The 15,907-nt window shown below is 40.0% G+C and overlaps 5 protein-coding genes across 7 annotated transcripts in view; 3 read left to right on the top strand and 2 right to left on the bottom strand.

The window, feature by feature from the left end:
* Window positions 1-1,075, top strand: part of LOC127378847 (actin-binding LIM protein 1) — a 33,649-nt gene extending 32,574 nt beyond the window's left edge. For all 3 annotated transcript variants that reach the window (XM_051428137.1, XM_051428145.1, XM_051428156.1), the window contains one exon: window positions 41-1,075. In XM_051428137.1, the coding sequence (XP_051284097.1) occupies window positions 41-154 (114 nt within the window). In that variant the 3' untranslated portion in view covers window positions 155-1,075. The remainder of the gene's footprint in view (window positions 1-40) is intronic.
* A 1,923-nt stretch (window positions 1,076-2,998) lies between these two features.
* Window positions 2,999-6,037, top strand: LOC127378931 (probable E3 ubiquitin-protein ligase TRIML1). The gene is made up of 5 exons (XM_051428317.1): window positions 2,999-3,641; window positions 4,119-4,352; window positions 4,456-4,502; window positions 4,593-4,735; window positions 4,836-6,037. Exons 1-5 carry the CDS (start codon window positions 3,522-3,524, stop codon window positions 5,432-5,434), a joined length of 1,143 nt encoding a protein of 380 aa, XP_051284277.1. The 5' UTR covers window positions 2,999-3,521; the 3' UTR covers window positions 5,435-6,037.
* A 1,474-nt stretch (window positions 6,038-7,511) lies between these two features.
* On the top strand, window positions 7,512-11,549 carry LOC127378900 (hyaluronan-binding protein 2-like). The gene is made up of 13 exons (XM_051428272.1): window positions 7,512-7,678; window positions 7,939-8,038; window positions 8,227-8,316; window positions 8,463-8,573; window positions 8,678-8,794; window positions 8,885-8,995; window positions 9,254-9,425; window positions 9,508-9,605; window positions 9,690-10,092; window positions 10,197-10,339; window positions 10,572-10,706; window positions 10,916-11,061; window positions 11,193-11,549. The coding sequence occupies exons 1-13, from the start codon at window positions 7,619-7,621 to the stop codon at window positions 11,358-11,360; spliced, it is 1,854 nt and encodes a 617-aa protein (XP_051284232.1). The 5' UTR covers window positions 7,512-7,618; the 3' UTR covers window positions 11,361-11,549.
* A 1,451-nt stretch (window positions 11,550-13,000) lies between these two features.
* Window positions 13,001-14,800, bottom strand: LOC127378038 (tripartite motif-containing protein 14-like). The gene is made up of 5 exons (XM_051426529.1): window positions 14,716-14,800; window positions 14,386-14,619; window positions 14,249-14,271; window positions 14,026-14,159; window positions 13,001-13,938 (listed from the first exon to the last, which is right to left on the bottom strand). Exons 1-5 carry the CDS (start codon window positions 14,791-14,793, stop codon window positions 13,352-13,354), a joined length of 1,056 nt encoding a protein of 351 aa, XP_051282489.1. The 5' UTR covers window positions 14,794-14,800; the 3' UTR covers window positions 13,001-13,351.
* Window positions 14,801-14,871: 71 nt separating this feature from the next.
* LOC127379468 (E3 ubiquitin/ISG15 ligase TRIM25-like) lies at window positions 14,872-15,501 on the bottom strand. Its single transcript, XM_051429094.1, has one exon. The coding sequence runs from the start codon at window positions 15,499-15,501 to the stop codon at window positions 14,872-14,874; it is 630 nt and encodes a 209-aa protein (XP_051285054.1).
* Window positions 15,502-15,907: the final 406 nt, after the last annotated feature.

The following is a 15,907-nucleotide window of genomic DNA, read 5'->3' as shown; positions in this document are numbered from 1 at the left end:
TCCCCTCCTTTGTTTTCTCCACCTTTGTTCTCAATTCTAGCGCCACTTAGCACCTGAAACGTTCTTTGACATCTTTGGAATGGAGATCCAGGAGTTTGACAGGCTTCCCCTGTGGAAACGCAACGACATGAAAAAGAAGGCCAAGCTCTTCTAGCACTCAGAGCAGCATGCACATACTGTACATTCATCCAGATAGCACACAACAACTGTAATCTAGATGTAGGTTTTGGTTTATTTCCTTTCCTTCTGGGTTTTTGTTTTATCCTGGCATAATCAAGGAAGCTGTGAAATGGACTCTTTTTGCTCTGATGCTTCCTGCGACTGTGAGCTGAATGATTTGTCCAGTTAGACTTGCACAGGAAACAAGGAATGGGAATCTCTTCCATATTCAAAAATGACAAAGAATGAGACTGAATGATAAATAGGGTCATGTTATTTGGTTTGACTGCGCTTGTTTTACTTCTTGCTTTGCTTTGAGTGGAACTGCTTTCCTTTCTTTCTTGCTTGTTTCTTCCTACTATTTGTTGCTGTTGATTCCTGTGGAACTTTGTAAGTACAGTAGAACCTCATGGCGCCATTACGAAATGTCCATGCTCGTAGCTTGAACATGTGTCAGCTTTCCTTCGCTTGGGCTGAAACAGTTTTAGTCCAAAGTTTGCAAGAATCGGCTCAGTGAGTCTTTGAATTAAAAAAAAGCCACTGGGAAAGCAGTCAGCTGACCCATCAACTGTTTTACCGGATCAACATGGAAATGAATCATCCAAGCACCTACACATCGTCAGTCTCCTTCCCCTGCCTACTGTACATGCCAAACATTCATCTGACCCTGACAAAAAGAAAATGTCTCTCTTCTCAGGCTCTCATAAACATGGCCAGACACTTTCCCTTTACATGTATTGGAAGTACAAATCTTAATATATTTTAATGCCGTATCCAACATACAGTAACCAACAAATAGATAAAACACCTAATGTAAGAAGCAACTGTATTTGAAAGTACTGTTTTATAAATGAAAACCCACACTGCCATTTGTTGTATTGAAATCTAAGCCAATAAAGCTTTAAATCACCATGAACCATATGATCCTCGGCTATACCAAAGGTACCCACCGCCTCTTTTCTGTTCTCTGTTTTCTTCTTTGCATTTCACCCATATACATCCTGGTTCAGTGATGTTACCCAGGGTGAGAGGTAGTCTGAGGACTGATTGACTGTTATGGGACCAATCAGACGGTGGAGTCTTTTGACCTTCTTCATAAACACATCAGTTGGGGCCCCTGTGAGGAAACATCTTTTTACTAGATTTTAGCCTTCTACTCTGATGAAGTACTTACAGTGCATATCTGCACCTTAAAGTTTTATGAAGTAACAAATATTCCTCTGATATCACTACATATACTAGTGAACACCATCCCAGGAAAGATTAAGTCATTATTCTTGTACCATTGATGAAACTGAAACTGCAGATTGTGCCTTCAAAGACCATGGCCCATATATAACACATTATGTACTGCTTATATACTGTATAACTGACCATTTTCCAAAGCATGCCACCATTTGCCAAACTAATAAGGTTTTACTTCATTTCAAGCAGCTGTTTCTGTTAATGCACTTTTTTGGAAATATTTGACAATCTTGATTAAGAAAGATAATGTGGACATTAAACAACATTCTGTTTCGTTATCTTTGTGTTGCAAACAATGATTATTTGAACGCCTCCTCCAGATTGATACATTCAAGTGCAATTGGGAAGGCAAGACATCTGAGACTTGGCAGCCACGGCAACATCTTTAATGCAAGGAACTCCCAAAATCCTTTCATCCTGTTTATAATATGTTTCTATTGTTCATCCTCTGGGTTTTTGTTTCCAACAACATGGCAACTCGGTATATTCATGACAGCAGCTGTTAACTCTTATTAAATATCAGACACAGCCTCACACCTGAATTACTGTAAAGCATTACCCTGAAGACTTTTGAAGACAATACTTGACATTGACTTAATTATCCCGTAATAATGTAAAAAAAATAGAAAGGAAACTAATTTCAAATAAATGGATAACTCCATTTTTAATGTTTTACATACAATACTGAAATTAACTGAACAGTGGCTCCCTGGATGGTAGGAGAAACACAGTTAAAGATCCCCCAGACTCGTTTTGAGACATAAAATACGTGTAATAATAATGTGTTTGATCTGCTTTTCCCACAAAAAGTTAAATAAAACAATTAAAGATTCTTCAAATTGCATCTACTCTACTTTTTCCCCACAGAAAAATCCAGAATATATGAATATGCAAATATTGTTCATTTGAAAACTTAACTAACAAAGGTCCATGCTCAGTGTATGTGCACTGGAGGTTCATGTTCAAGTTTTCACATCACACTTGGGTATGTTGCATTCTGGGCAACAACTGGCTTTTTTATGTATTTTAATTTTTTTTACACAACAGCTGCACAACAATACAAAAAATAAATAAATAAAAACAATGAAGACAGCTGCACAAAGCAAAGGCCCAAGGATTATCTCACTTGTAATGTGCTACAAAGAGAGAAATACATACAAGATAATAACTAAATGTGAATCATTTGGAGTTACATTCAGGAGGGTGGGAAGGGTTAAAGATTAGCCCTTATAATCTATAAATGTTTCTAAATTATCTCAGTTATCACTGGAGCCACATATTATGAGTCTCAATTTCTCAAGTCTGAGATGCTGCATCTTAAACTGTGATTTAAGATGTGCAAAGAGAAACTGTCCTCCTTCACCAGACAAGTATGAAGACAGCCTACTATTGTCAAACTCAGTCTGCAAAGTGAAGTATCTAAGTGAGGTAACAATACACAAAATGTATTTCTGGGTGGAGGCGGACTTTAACAATTTAGAAAACCATGGTGTGCTTTGGAAAATGTCTACAGTGGCATAAAACATTCAGCAATTTGTAGTAGAAACTGCACAAACATGCCAGTGGTCTCTAACATGTTGTGACAAAAATATTCTCCTTAGACCATGTTGGCTCTGTAATATGAACCACACAAGTCAAATAGTGTCACTCACAGATAACGCATCACTTGTGCAATGTGTGCAATGTGGCCTCATTCAGTCACAGGGGGAATTATTGTAGGACAAATGTGAATGATAATAATTGTTCCTCCTGGAAAAGGCAGCACTGACCAACACTGACAGTTGGAATATAGAAGACAGATTCCTGCTTCAGGGGTCTCAACACTGCAGTGTGTCAGTCGTGTAACGAAAATAAGGAAATCAATGAACATAATTTTCCACTCAATTAGGTGTCAGAAACTCAGAAAAACCTTCAGTACCACCACAGGAAACTGTACCATTTGAAAATACAAGAGAAAGACTAAAGACAAGATGGTTGTGACAGTACACACACTCCTGTCAGTCAATCTCCACTATGTTGCTACCTACATAAAGTCTCATAATGAACTGCTTCTGCTTCTGCAGCCGCCCTTCGCCACAAAGAATTTGGCTGAGTGGTGTTGAACTGAGCTGTGCTGAATGTGTGTGCAACCCTCTCTACAGGAGACATTAGAAAAGCACCAAGAGAGTCTCAAGAAGCAAAGGGAAGCTGTGAAATACAGACTGAAAAAACTGGCAGCACGGCAATCAGAAATCACAGTAAGTTGTGTTCAGCCTAGTCAGTGCTTACATTTTGCCACAACATGAAATCTTCTTCTTTGTTGTGACATTAAAGCTGTAGTAGGTAACTTTTTAATATTTGAAACTTTCAGTATATCCTGACAGTAGAAACTGGAAACACGACCTGGGAATGAGACTCAATAATCAGCTATCTTTCTTGGCTCTGATTGGTTGTTTTCATTCAGGCCCAGTGGAGTTTTCCAAATGCCATTCGGAACATTAGGAGGAGCCAGAGGAACCTGATTTTTTTCACAGATTATCTGTCTTATGTACTACTGTCAATATACAGTGAAAGGTTCAGCAAATGTGACAAAATGTTATTTTTAGAAAAGTTATCTACTGTAGCTTTAAATTTGAAAAATGTCATCAGTTGTCCTGCTACAAAAACACTAACACCATAAATACACCTGTGGTCAGGCAGTATGATAAACTGATAAATGCTTATGCCCGACTCAGAAAAAGTCCTTAGTGATAAGGGAGAGCATCATACGGAAATATCAAGAGATCCAGGCCATCCTGGATGAGGACATGAGGATTACCCTGTCGCACCTGGAGATGGAGGAGCGAGCTGCTGTCTCTGCCCTGGATGGGCTGATGGAAAGGAACTGTGCTCTAATCCAGGAGATAGAGCAGGACCTGGCCAGACTCTCTGTGGCACTGGACCAGACAGACATAGAACCTGACACAATGGTGATTCAGTTGATAGCTGCAAAGTCAAATATGATTGGAAATGTAATATTTACCTTCTCATTCATGTATGTATATTAATCTTCATTGTTCTGCTTTTCTTCAGTCTTTCTTTTCATTCTCTGAGCAGCAAGACATGGAGACAGGGGTCAGGTATGGAATCATGTCATCATTTAAAAAGAGCTCCAGTATGAAGCAGTGGTGCAGCAGCTGATGTTTCTCACTATGATCTGACTCCCCCAGAGTGGTGGATCTGCTTAACAGAACAGACCCGATCCGTGTGAGTCTGGACGAAGTTAAAGCTGACCAGATTCTCAGCCTCACCAACAACATGCTTCTGCTTATCGGCTCACAAACCCCTATAATCAAGACACTCATCAAGAGTTGTTAGTTGACACATTATTTCTATAAGTAATAGTAACCACATTTCAACCTCTGTAACATGTAGATTTTTGTGTGTAAAATGTGTTAAATATGTGTCTCTAGATTCCAGTGAGGTGTGTCTGGATCCACAGACGGCTCACCCAAAGCTGATCATCTCCCCCAAAGGTGACAGTGCCACCTACACAGACACCTGGCAGCAACTTCCTGACCTCCCTGGACGCTTTGACACCACCCTTAATGTCATCAGCTTGCAAGGCTTCAGCTTTGGTCGCCATTATTGGGAGGTTGATGTAACTGGCAAGACTTACTGGGAGCTGGGTGTCACCTATCCCACCATTCCCCGCAAGGGCACCACTGAGGCGTGCTGGCTGGGCCGAGGGGACGAGTCTTGGTGTGTGGAGTTCTTTGATGGGGAGTATACAGCATGGCATGGAGGGGTGCCTCATCAGCTGCCTTTCACTAAACGCTTCTGTCGGATTGGTGTTTTGTGTAATTTTCCTGCAGGACTGGTGACATTTCTTGAGGCAGACAACATGACGCCGCTGTTCTCCTTCTGTGCAGGAACCTTCTCAGACTGCCTCCACCTGGCACTGTGTCCTGGCCATGACCATAATGGCACCAATTCTAAGCCTATTGTAATTTGTAATGCCCCATCTCCTACCAGTGATCTTGGATTAGTAGCTTCACAGAAAAGCTTTTAGTAATTCCTCGCTGAGACACTATTTTCTAATAATGAACCACTTACAAAGGTTTATGACTTGTAACTAATGGCCTTATTAATAATTAAAGGTCCAGTGTGTGAGATATAGGGGATCTATCAGCAGAATATGGCGGAAATGGAATGCAATATTCAAATACAAAATTCAATTCAATTCAATTTTATTTATATAGTGCCATCATTTTAATATTTTAGGTATGTTTTCATTAGTGTATAATCACCTGAAAATAATGCTACATTAAAATTATCTATTTTTATCTACTGAGGGAACAGGTCCTCTTCCACCGAGTCTCCCAAACCAGCCGAACACCGGGTCTAGATAGGTCCTTTTGTGTTTTTTTGTCAGCCACTGCAGTGCACGCTTGGAAGGTGAGTAGTATTCAGTTGGTTGCAATCACCAACTTCAATGCAGTATGCCACTAAATACTACACACCGGTCCTTTAAACAAGAGTTTACGTACACGCTAGCGGCTCTCTGAGGCTGTACGCATTATGGTGCTTCGTGCTGAATGCTAACATCAGCATGAGACATTGATAGTGACTACACTGACAATATTAATGTGATGTTATAAGCCATTGTCAATCAAAAGAGCAATAATAACAAGGTTTTGGGTTTCAGGTTGTGAAATATCTGTCTGGGCCGTGTTTATGCTTTCTTTTTGGTAATAATACAGTTATAAATGTTAGCAATCCATTTAATAAATGTGCATGGGTTTCCAAGTAATCCTGTTAATAACTGGAAGAAGGGTTCAAAAGTGTCTTCCTAATCAATGAAAGAGTTTTCTAAAAACACATGCTGGAGGAGGATAAACAATCTACAAAGCATTACTATATTCTTTATCAAACATTAATAAAGCCATTAGTTACAACTAATAAACCCTTCCTTATTAGAAAATGGTACCCTTGCTAATACTGGAATTGTTCCTCTTTCATATGACATAGAGGCACAATGTAAAGAAAACGTTCAGTAGGAAGACAGTTCCCTTCAAGGAATAGATATATAGATAGATAGATATACTTTATTGATCCCAATCATATTAAAAGAGAACACTACACATTTCCTTCAGACATAGGTGGAGCCAGGGGGTGGCCAGTGGTGGCCATGGCAACCATAGGCTAAACCCCACTTGCCACCCCACATAGGGTAATTTTTTTCTTGTGCTGAACCGTTTCTTTACTGCCACAGCTTTAATGGGAATGCTTTTTAGCACAGCACCCATCTCGTTGTACTGCACCTCCCCAAACCACTACTAGGGGGTCATTTTAGATACACACATATTCATCATAAGAAAATATCAGAATCTAACTTAAGTACAGCACAATGCCATGCAAAAAACAAACAAACAAACAAACAAACAAAACTGAACAAGATAGGAATTTCTGTGCCACACCACAGTGAACACTGGCCCCTGCCTGGCCACACCTGTGGAAATTGTTCGGCTCCGCCACCGCTTTCAGTGCCTATAGGTGAACTTTCAGATGAATGTATAAAAAAATATTAGAAACAGTGTGGCCCATCTCTACGCTCACTAAATTAGGTAAAAGGACCATGAAAACAGTGTTGTAAGCATATTGAGTTTAGATATTCTCACTTTATGACAAAGTCTTGTTTAACAAAGTTACTCATAATGTTATATGTACAAGTGATGTTATTGGTATATTTGATTTAGAATACAATAATGCTGTAAGTTAAGCACACACTGATTTTGTAATGTATAAAGAGATCCAAAACAATACCTGGTAGTGTATCCTGATATGCACCTAGTGTATTTGGATCCAAAGTCTACATTCAAACAAACAAACTGACTGCAAATATGCTCTCTGAGCTTTTGTGCTGCATATGAGCACACTCTTATCCTATTTGATCACAATTCATTTTAATGAATTTCAATATGAAAAATGTTTAAAGGGCAGTGAAGTCGCTGATGTTGAATTTGCTCCAATCATTTGTGCATTCAAAATGTCCTGCATATTATTCCTGAAAAAATAACTATCCAAGAGCACAGTCAAGATCAATAATACTGACTCAGCACCAGGGATGGATGCCAGACACCCCCGGTGAATCAAAGGTTAGTGTACTTACACAAATGTTTGGAAAAGTGTGAGGGATCTGCCAGACAGCACAATCTCATTTACTCTCCTGGAATTCTTGTGATCCACTGCCATCATGAACCTAAAGCTCCTCTTCCTTTGCCTGTTCCTAGCAGCGCTCCTCATACCTGCTGAAGTATGTATTTACTATATTACATTATATATGTGCAGCAAATGTATTGGCTCTCATTTACAATGTTGCAATGTTTGATAATGCATTTTGCTGGGAATAAAATGCAGTAAAGCTTACTGTCCACGTTTCTGCTTAAAAGGATTAATTAATTTCATTTATTTTATCATGGTAATCTTGAACTGTCAGAAACAACAAAATTATAGCTACTTCACATTATTTTTATTATTATGACTCTTATGTGGTGCTGTCAAATTATTATTCAGATGAAACATAAAAAGCACAAGAAACATCATCATCATGATAATGGACGTGGGCATCATAAACACAACAAAACGAGAGGAAGATTTAAAAATATAATTGAGGGTAAGTGCTGCTTTGTATTCCTTTTATAACATATTATATATAGAGAACTATATCTAACATTTAGTATCCTGTGGATACTTACAGTGTATAATATAACTCCCCAGTCAACCTGATATTTGTTTTATTGGATAAGAAAGAGATGAAAACAATGATGCTTTATATCTAATAAAAGAAATATACTGTTTTAGACATCTTCTTTGAAATTTTTGATGGAGCTGGTGATGATGATGAAGACGATGAAAGTTCAGACTGGCTTTTGGAACTTCAAGAGCCAGAAGGTGAGAGAGTTAACACTCAGGTATTCTGTCAAGCTATTTATATCTATCTGTGTAATGTCTGATTTCTTAATGGCTACATAATGAGGCTACATTGCAATGTGAAGTTCTAATTTAATTTCCCCTTTTAATCTTTTGACATTTCTCAGGCCAATGCAACCCAAACCCTTGCCTCAACAATGGAGAGTGTGAGCTGAAAAACAAGGGAAAATTCAAATGTGATTGTCCCAAACCGTTCAAGGGAAGGAAATGCGAAAAAGGTTTGAAACACTTTCCCTGTGCTGTTTTTGGACTGCAGACTGGTCATATATGCACAATATGTAATGAGCAAAAATAAATTCAAACTATTGTGTCATCATCTCAGGTCCAAAACGTTGTAGGAGAGGTAGATGTGGGCGTGGTGAATGTGTGCTGACTTCAACTCCCCCATTCTATGAGTGCAAATGCAAGGCGCCCTTCCAGCCTCCACACTGCAGAACTTGTAAGGAGTATTTCTTCGTACAAACAAGACAGAATATTTCTGTCTTTTCCCTTGAATAAAGCATTCACTGTTAACTATTTTTCTCCAAAGTGTCACTGTGTGAGCCTAATCCATGTAGGAATGGTGGAACATGCATCAGGGATGCTAATGACTTTGACTGCCAGTGCCCTCCAGGGTACAGAGGACGTTTCTGCCATGTTGGTAAATACTACACGCTACATTATTGTTTTCCTTTTCCCTGTCCAGTACATGCATTGTCATAACTCATGTTCTGACCGAGTGTGCTATATTTCTTATTCATACTCTTGCTGAGAGTTAGTGTGTTGTTTTTATTACCTTTTTCTTTTCCTTTTTAACTCATGTGAAGTGTCTTTGAGTTTCTTGAAAAGCGCTCTATAAATTAAATGTATTATTTTTATTATTATTATTATTATTATTATTATTATTATTATTTCTTAGGACCAAATGACTGCTATGTGGATGATGGAGAGTCATATCGTGGCAATGTGAGTGAGACAGATGATGGCGATGAATGCCTTTACTGGAACTCTCACTTCATCCTGGAGAAAGGAGCTGATCCTTTCAGCTCCTTCGAGGACAAAGATGGACTTGGCCCTCACAACTTCTGCAGGTCAGGAGAAAATAAAAATGTGCATTCAAATGGCAGGGGACATCTGCAAGGGGATGCTCACTCACATATTTGTATGACACAGAAACCCAGATGGAGAGCTGATGCCCTGGTGTTTCTTCAGAAGAGGCAGAAAGTTGTTTTGGGACTACTGTGATGTGACAGAATGTCCTGAACCAACAGGTCAGCTCTGAAGCTTCAGACAGTTCTCTGATTATGAGTGCGGTCAATAAAAGTTGTTATCGATCTTCTTGTTTATGTTTTCAGGTGTGACGCCAACTGAAATTGTGCCGCCAGACCCCAAACCCACTGCTCCCAAGCCCCAACCTACACCACCTGTACCTACAGGAGTCGTCAAGCCAACCGATTCACAACCCCAAATGACAACCGCCCCAACAATGACAGAGGATCTAGAACCTTCTTCTGCATCAGCTAGTGTATCTCCCATCCCCAGTGGCACTTCCCCACCACGACAGTTCTCAACCTGTGGAAAGCCTCAGCCAAAAAAATCCATTACCAGAATCTTTGGGGGTCTAAAAGTCGCTCCTGGTGCTATACCCTGGCAGGTGTCTGTGCAAGTGCGACGAAAGAACTCTAAACAAGCATTCAGACACGTGTGCGGAGGAGTTCTCATCGAGAGCTGCTGGGTACTGACAGCTGGACACTGCATGTAAGTGCAATAATTAGGAATAGAAATCTGACATCAGCTGATATAATAGATTTCAGATGTGAATGTAATCTTTACTGAATTATGTGTTTATTGTGTTTGGACAGTGACCAAAACCAGGACATGCAGGTGTCTATGGGAAGTCTGTCACTGTCTTCGGAGGATCTCACAGAGCAAACCGTAAGAGTGGAGGAGGCTATTGTACATGAGAACTACAGGGAGACTAAAGAGGCTGTTTACAATGACATAGGTGATCAATGTCTCTCTCATTTCTATAAAATAAGCACCAGTATTACAACAATAATAGAATTTAATATCTGATCTCATATCTGTATCTTAATAATTTTTAAGGATGTGAAAGTGTCACCAATTAAGTACCTTTGTAATTATATAATGATAGTATATGAATATAGTTCATGAAGCAGATGTATCATTTTATTTTTGGTTTTGTTGTGACTTTTATCCAAACTGAATTTCCAAAGCCTTGTTGAGGCTGAGCGGTACCGATGGAGTTTGTGCCAATGAGACCCAATTTGTGAAGACAGCCTGTCTGCCAGATGCCCAACTGCCTGATGGGAAGGAGTGTACCATTTCTGGATGGGGTGCCACTGAGGAATGTAAGGCCACTTTTTCATGTTCAGACACAAAATAAAAGCCATTATTTTCATTCAGATCTTTTGGGTTTCTTCAGAAGCACATAACAGTTTAATGTCTTTTAGTTTAAAGGACCCCCTAAACCTTGAATCTTTAAATCAGAAACAACAATGTCATGTTTGTTTTTCTGGTTATTTGGTAAAATCGAATTTTTCCCACCTCATCTTTGCAGCTGAGTATGGTACCAACCACCTGCTGGAGGCCAATGTACTGCTAATCAACCAGGAAAAGTGCTCTGAGCCCATTGTGTATGGTAGTGTCCTGGATAATACTATGTTCTGTGCTGGCTACCTGCAGGGAGGCGTGGATTCCTGCCAGGTTAGTAGAGGAAGCTTGCTAGTTAAGTGCATGCTATTGTTCAACATATATGCATGAATCACATATCTGAGATAAGTTCTTAAAATAGTTGTGTGATTTTCTATCTGGTCATCTGTTTGCTCTTGTTTCAGGGTGACTCTGGAGGACCACTGACTTGTAAGCAGAACAGTACTGATATTATTTATGGTCTGGTGAGTTGGGGAGACCAATGTGGAAGAAAGAACAAGCCTGGCGTCTACACACGGGTTGTTCACTTTGTGGACTGGATCAAGTCAAAGACTGGAGCAGCATCTCCATAAATAAGCTCTATTAACTCAGCAACATGCCAGCGTGTAGCGGAGGACTTGGTTGTGTATGGAACAACTACTTACTCATCATGATTTAGCTTTTGGATCATTTGCAGTTGACCTGTTATTTTGCTTTTCAGGTCTTAAATTTTAAAATCCAGTGCTACTACAACCCAAAAGCAAATAAAGCATTTCGTCAAATTGTGTTGTCTGTCTTCTCTGAACAACTAAATGTCATATTCCATCGGTTTCCCCCTAAAGCCAAAGGCAACCCAAACCCTTACAATAAAAAGTGATGCGGAAAAGGAAAAGACACAATACATTTAAAATGTGACTGCCCTCAGCCCTCAGAAAAAACAAAAAGTGTAATGTTTTCTTTTCTCAGTGGTCTCACAGCAGGAATTACATTATAATTGTGGAGGAATGCGTAATAAATAAAATAAATAAAAACTTCTAACAGTAAGTAGATATATCATTAATGACATATAATTAACCATGCAGATAAATGTTTCCTCTTACTGTGTACTTCATTGAGTTTCTCTTTATGCTGCTCTGTGCCTCATGTCCTTACTGTACAGAATCCATAGCTGCACCCCTGGTTTTCATGAATATGCCTTTTAATAAACCAGTAGACAAAGACAAGATCAAATAGGGTTACATTTTCTCATTTTGTCACCACTTTTGAAAAGCTGACGAGCCACAAAATGTTCTCCAGCTTTAAAGTCTATGAAAATGTTCTGACAGATGATTTGTGCCTGGTGCCTCCAAGGCTCCAGAAAAGGAGCAGACAGATGGATATGGATTTTCAGACTGTACTCTTCCATCTCTTCTTCTTCATGTACACAGAGGAAAATTGGACTGTTTTAATAGTCTAAAAAAATAAAGTCAAGTCTCTTGTATTCTGTCACTGCATTATATTGTTTGCTCCAGGGCAGCAACTCTGTATCACTGACATGTGAGAATGAAGGCGTGCATGTCCTCCATGGTCTGGTGAGCTGAGGGGACAGTTGTACAAAGAACAAGCCAGTAATTTACACACGGGTCATTTACTTTCTGGGCTACATCAGGTCAAACATGAGAGCTGTGGACTGAATAGATAGACTTTACAATGGAACAAAAGTGCTGTATGATGATGCACCTGATACCACTTGATGAAATATTTAATGCACACAACAACTGCAGACAATGAAAAGGTAATATGGATAAGATTATAGACCACTACAAAAATGTAAATGTCTCTTCTCAGCTATAAGTTTGATATTTGAGCTTCACTGGGCTGGATGATGTATGTGCAGAGTTTGACACTAGAAGGATGTTTTCACATTCATCTGCTGAAAGTTTCTCTGTGCTTATTGAAAATCTGATTAAACGGGCTGAGCCTACAAGCATGAATTGTGACATCACAAATAGCTGTGATGTAGAAACTTGAAGCCACCAGTGTAAGTAGACTGAGAATTCACTTTACAGTGGAGCAGGAGACATCTTGTGTCCAGCAGAAAAACTTTAGAAATGAACACAATTTGCATATTCATAGATTCTGCAATTTTAATGAGGTACAAGGAATAGAGGTCTTTTTAAGGATTTTATTGTGGAAATTATACATTCCTTCCTTTTAACAGAAAAAACATATCAGACACACATTGTGGTTCCAAGCAGACTGTATCTTAATACATGTCTGGAGAGAATCTTTAACAGTTTTCTATGAAACATCAACATTATATGATAATAATACTATTAATAATAATAATAATAATAATGTGAACATCAGAACATCATAATGTAGTATTTTAAACTCTCTCTCCCATTGCTTCTAGAAATGAGAAATGTATTGTATGTCCATCATCTATCTCTAGCTATATCTTCTCTTAAATATGGAGGTAGGTAAATTGATCATAGTTTAAGTCAAGGCAGGGAAACTGATGATGGCTATGAAATTTTGACAGCATACAAAACTGGAATGAAACATGGAAACATTTTTAGGGTTGTCCTCTTAAGTTCATCCTTTAGCCCCATTTGTGTTCACAATTCCAGGGGTCCTTAATCAAGAACAAGGTAAGAGGCTGCCTGTTCAATCCATTCACATCAATGCATGGGTTTAACATGGGGTAGAGAGGCTCTGTGCACTGCACACGGAAAGAGTGCAACAGGGTCATAGAATCAGCATCGTAGAATGACAGCTCCCCCTTCTGGAGATTTGCCAGTATGCCCAGCTTTCTCACTCTTTTTTCCACTGACAGCTGCTTCTCCTGGGTATCATGACATGCCAGGTATTGTCCATCTCCATGGTAGATGCACCAGGATGTGTTGTTCACACCCAGGCTGGTAGATCTCTGGCTTGGACCGTCTTTCTTCTCGACTGGCCCAGCGGTCACACCTATTAGCCAGTAAGGTTTCTCCTGGACTATGACCTCCCAGTAGTGTTGGCCAGTAGTAAAACTCTCCTGAGCCAGTACACTAAACTGGGAGTCATAAGGCTGAGGGCTAACAGCTTCAGTGACAGGCTGCTGCCTCCAATACACTTGTTTCCTGTCCTGGGATATTTCCAGTTTCGGATGGGCTGTGTTGGAGTCCAGAGCAGGAGAACTTAGATCTGCAAATAACAATCTACATTCAGTACACAACTACAGAGATAACGGGGGTTGATTTTAGAAAGCAAAATATTTGTTTCTTTACTCACATGACCACATACGTGGAAAGTGTTGGGACAGAGCCACTGAGAGGTCATCCACGAGCCTCTCTACTGTTCTCAGCTTCTCGGGGTCACACAGATGTTTGTCTACTTTCTGGATTGGTGCTAAATCCACTGGGTCACTACAATAAAAACTGAAAACCATTAGACAGCAGAAAACAAACTAAAAGAAGGCAATTAGGATAGAAAAAAAGAGTGACGATATACTCACCAAAGATTCTGTGCTGTGATTTGCTGTTGAAAATAAACAAGTCATGTACCACAGTTGAAAACACTTTGGTTGCATTTGTGCAAGACTTCCATATAATCACAAAAACACAGCTATAATATATGATACCGGTAATCTACCTGCAGGAATCGCAGATGATTTGTCTCTTGGAGGAGTGATTTGCTGGAGGCTCTGAGGCTGTCTATCTCTTTGATCTGAGCCTCCATGATGCCCCTCTGGGCCTCCAGCCACTCTGTCATGTACGTCTCCTCTGCGTCTATAATCTGCATCATCAGACGCTCATCACCGTCCAGCACAACGCGGATCCTGCTGTACTTGTCTGAGACTCTTTCTCTGAAATCTGCAGCAGACTTCTGGGAAATAATAATAATAATAAAAAACATTACATCAGAGGGGATTCTATGAATCAAAACATAGATGATTAAAGGGGTATTTCACATTGACTGTACCACTGTTTGTGTATATAGTGACTCCAAGTCCTTGATGGCATGTTCTGCTTCACCTCTCCTCTTCAGCAGTTGGTTCATAGTGGTCTCTAACATGCTCTAAAGAGATAAATACAACAGGCCTATGGAAAATAAATACCCTAACTGGGACATTAATAACTATGACAGTGACAAAACAATACTGATATTCACCTTGAAGTCAGTGCAGGCTTCATGGAGTTGAGACGCTTTGTGGTTCTTGTGCACGCCAACGAGGACACACAAACAGCACACGGGGACCCTTTCCTCCATACAGAAGAGCTTGAGCTCATCGCGGTGCTCCCTGCACTTCAGAGACAGCGGATCCCCTGTCACCTCCACAACTGTGTGGTCCCGCAGAGCAGACCTCTGCTGGTGCAGCAGGGCGTGAGCCTGGCACAGTGAGGCATCGCAGGTCAGACAGGTCCTTATGGCCACCGATGGTGTCTGTATGCAGTGGTCGCAATGGATAGTTGAAGATGATTTGGTTGCCCTGCTTGGTGTTGTTGTCTGTAGCTCTGCTGTTGAAGGTCTGTTAGTGGTGAAGTCCATTACTTTGGTTTGAAGGCTGGTGTTTTTCTCCAGATTGAGGTCAGAGGGGAGAAATACCTGACACTCTGGACAGAAGAAAGGACCCTCATTAGGTCCATCTGTTTCCCACACAGCCTGGATACAGGTGAGACAGAAATCATGTCCGCACGGCAGCGTCACCGGATCTGTGAAGAAGTCCTGGCAGACGGGACACTTTAAAGTTTTCTCAACAGTCCCCATGGCTCTGCTTGCACCTGTTATGGCAGCTCAGAGTGCACTGTGCTCCTGGGCTTCCTGCTCATCAATGTTTCACAGGCCTCTCTTGGCATGCACACGCCACTCATGTGCCTCAGTGTCAGATTACTAAAGATGAGTTGACATCCTCCAGTAGCTGTTTCAAGCCATTGACTCTCAGGAGACTACACACAATTGAATGGAACATTTCCAACAAACTGGATTAAGTGTATTGAGTTATCAGTTAGTTTTTTTAAATTGAATCAAACTAAAATGAATTAATGTAACTGAGAAAGTTCATTCTTTACTCAACAGCAGTTTGACAAAAATAATTCACTTACTAGCTTTTTTGAGGAGCTTTCAACTGCATCTGTAAGTCTTGATTAGCAGATAGAGTTTTCTGGGATGTCAT

The sequence above is a fragment of the Dicentrarchus labrax genome, unplaced genomic scaffold (genome assembly GCF_905237075.1).
Source record: "Dicentrarchus labrax unplaced genomic scaffold, dlabrax2021, whole genome shotgun sequence".
Taxonomy (NCBI): domain Eukaryota; kingdom Metazoa; phylum Chordata; class Actinopteri; family Moronidae; genus Dicentrarchus; species Dicentrarchus labrax.
Note: the sequence above shows the minus strand (reverse complement) of the source record. Positions and strands in the feature narration are given on the sequence as shown.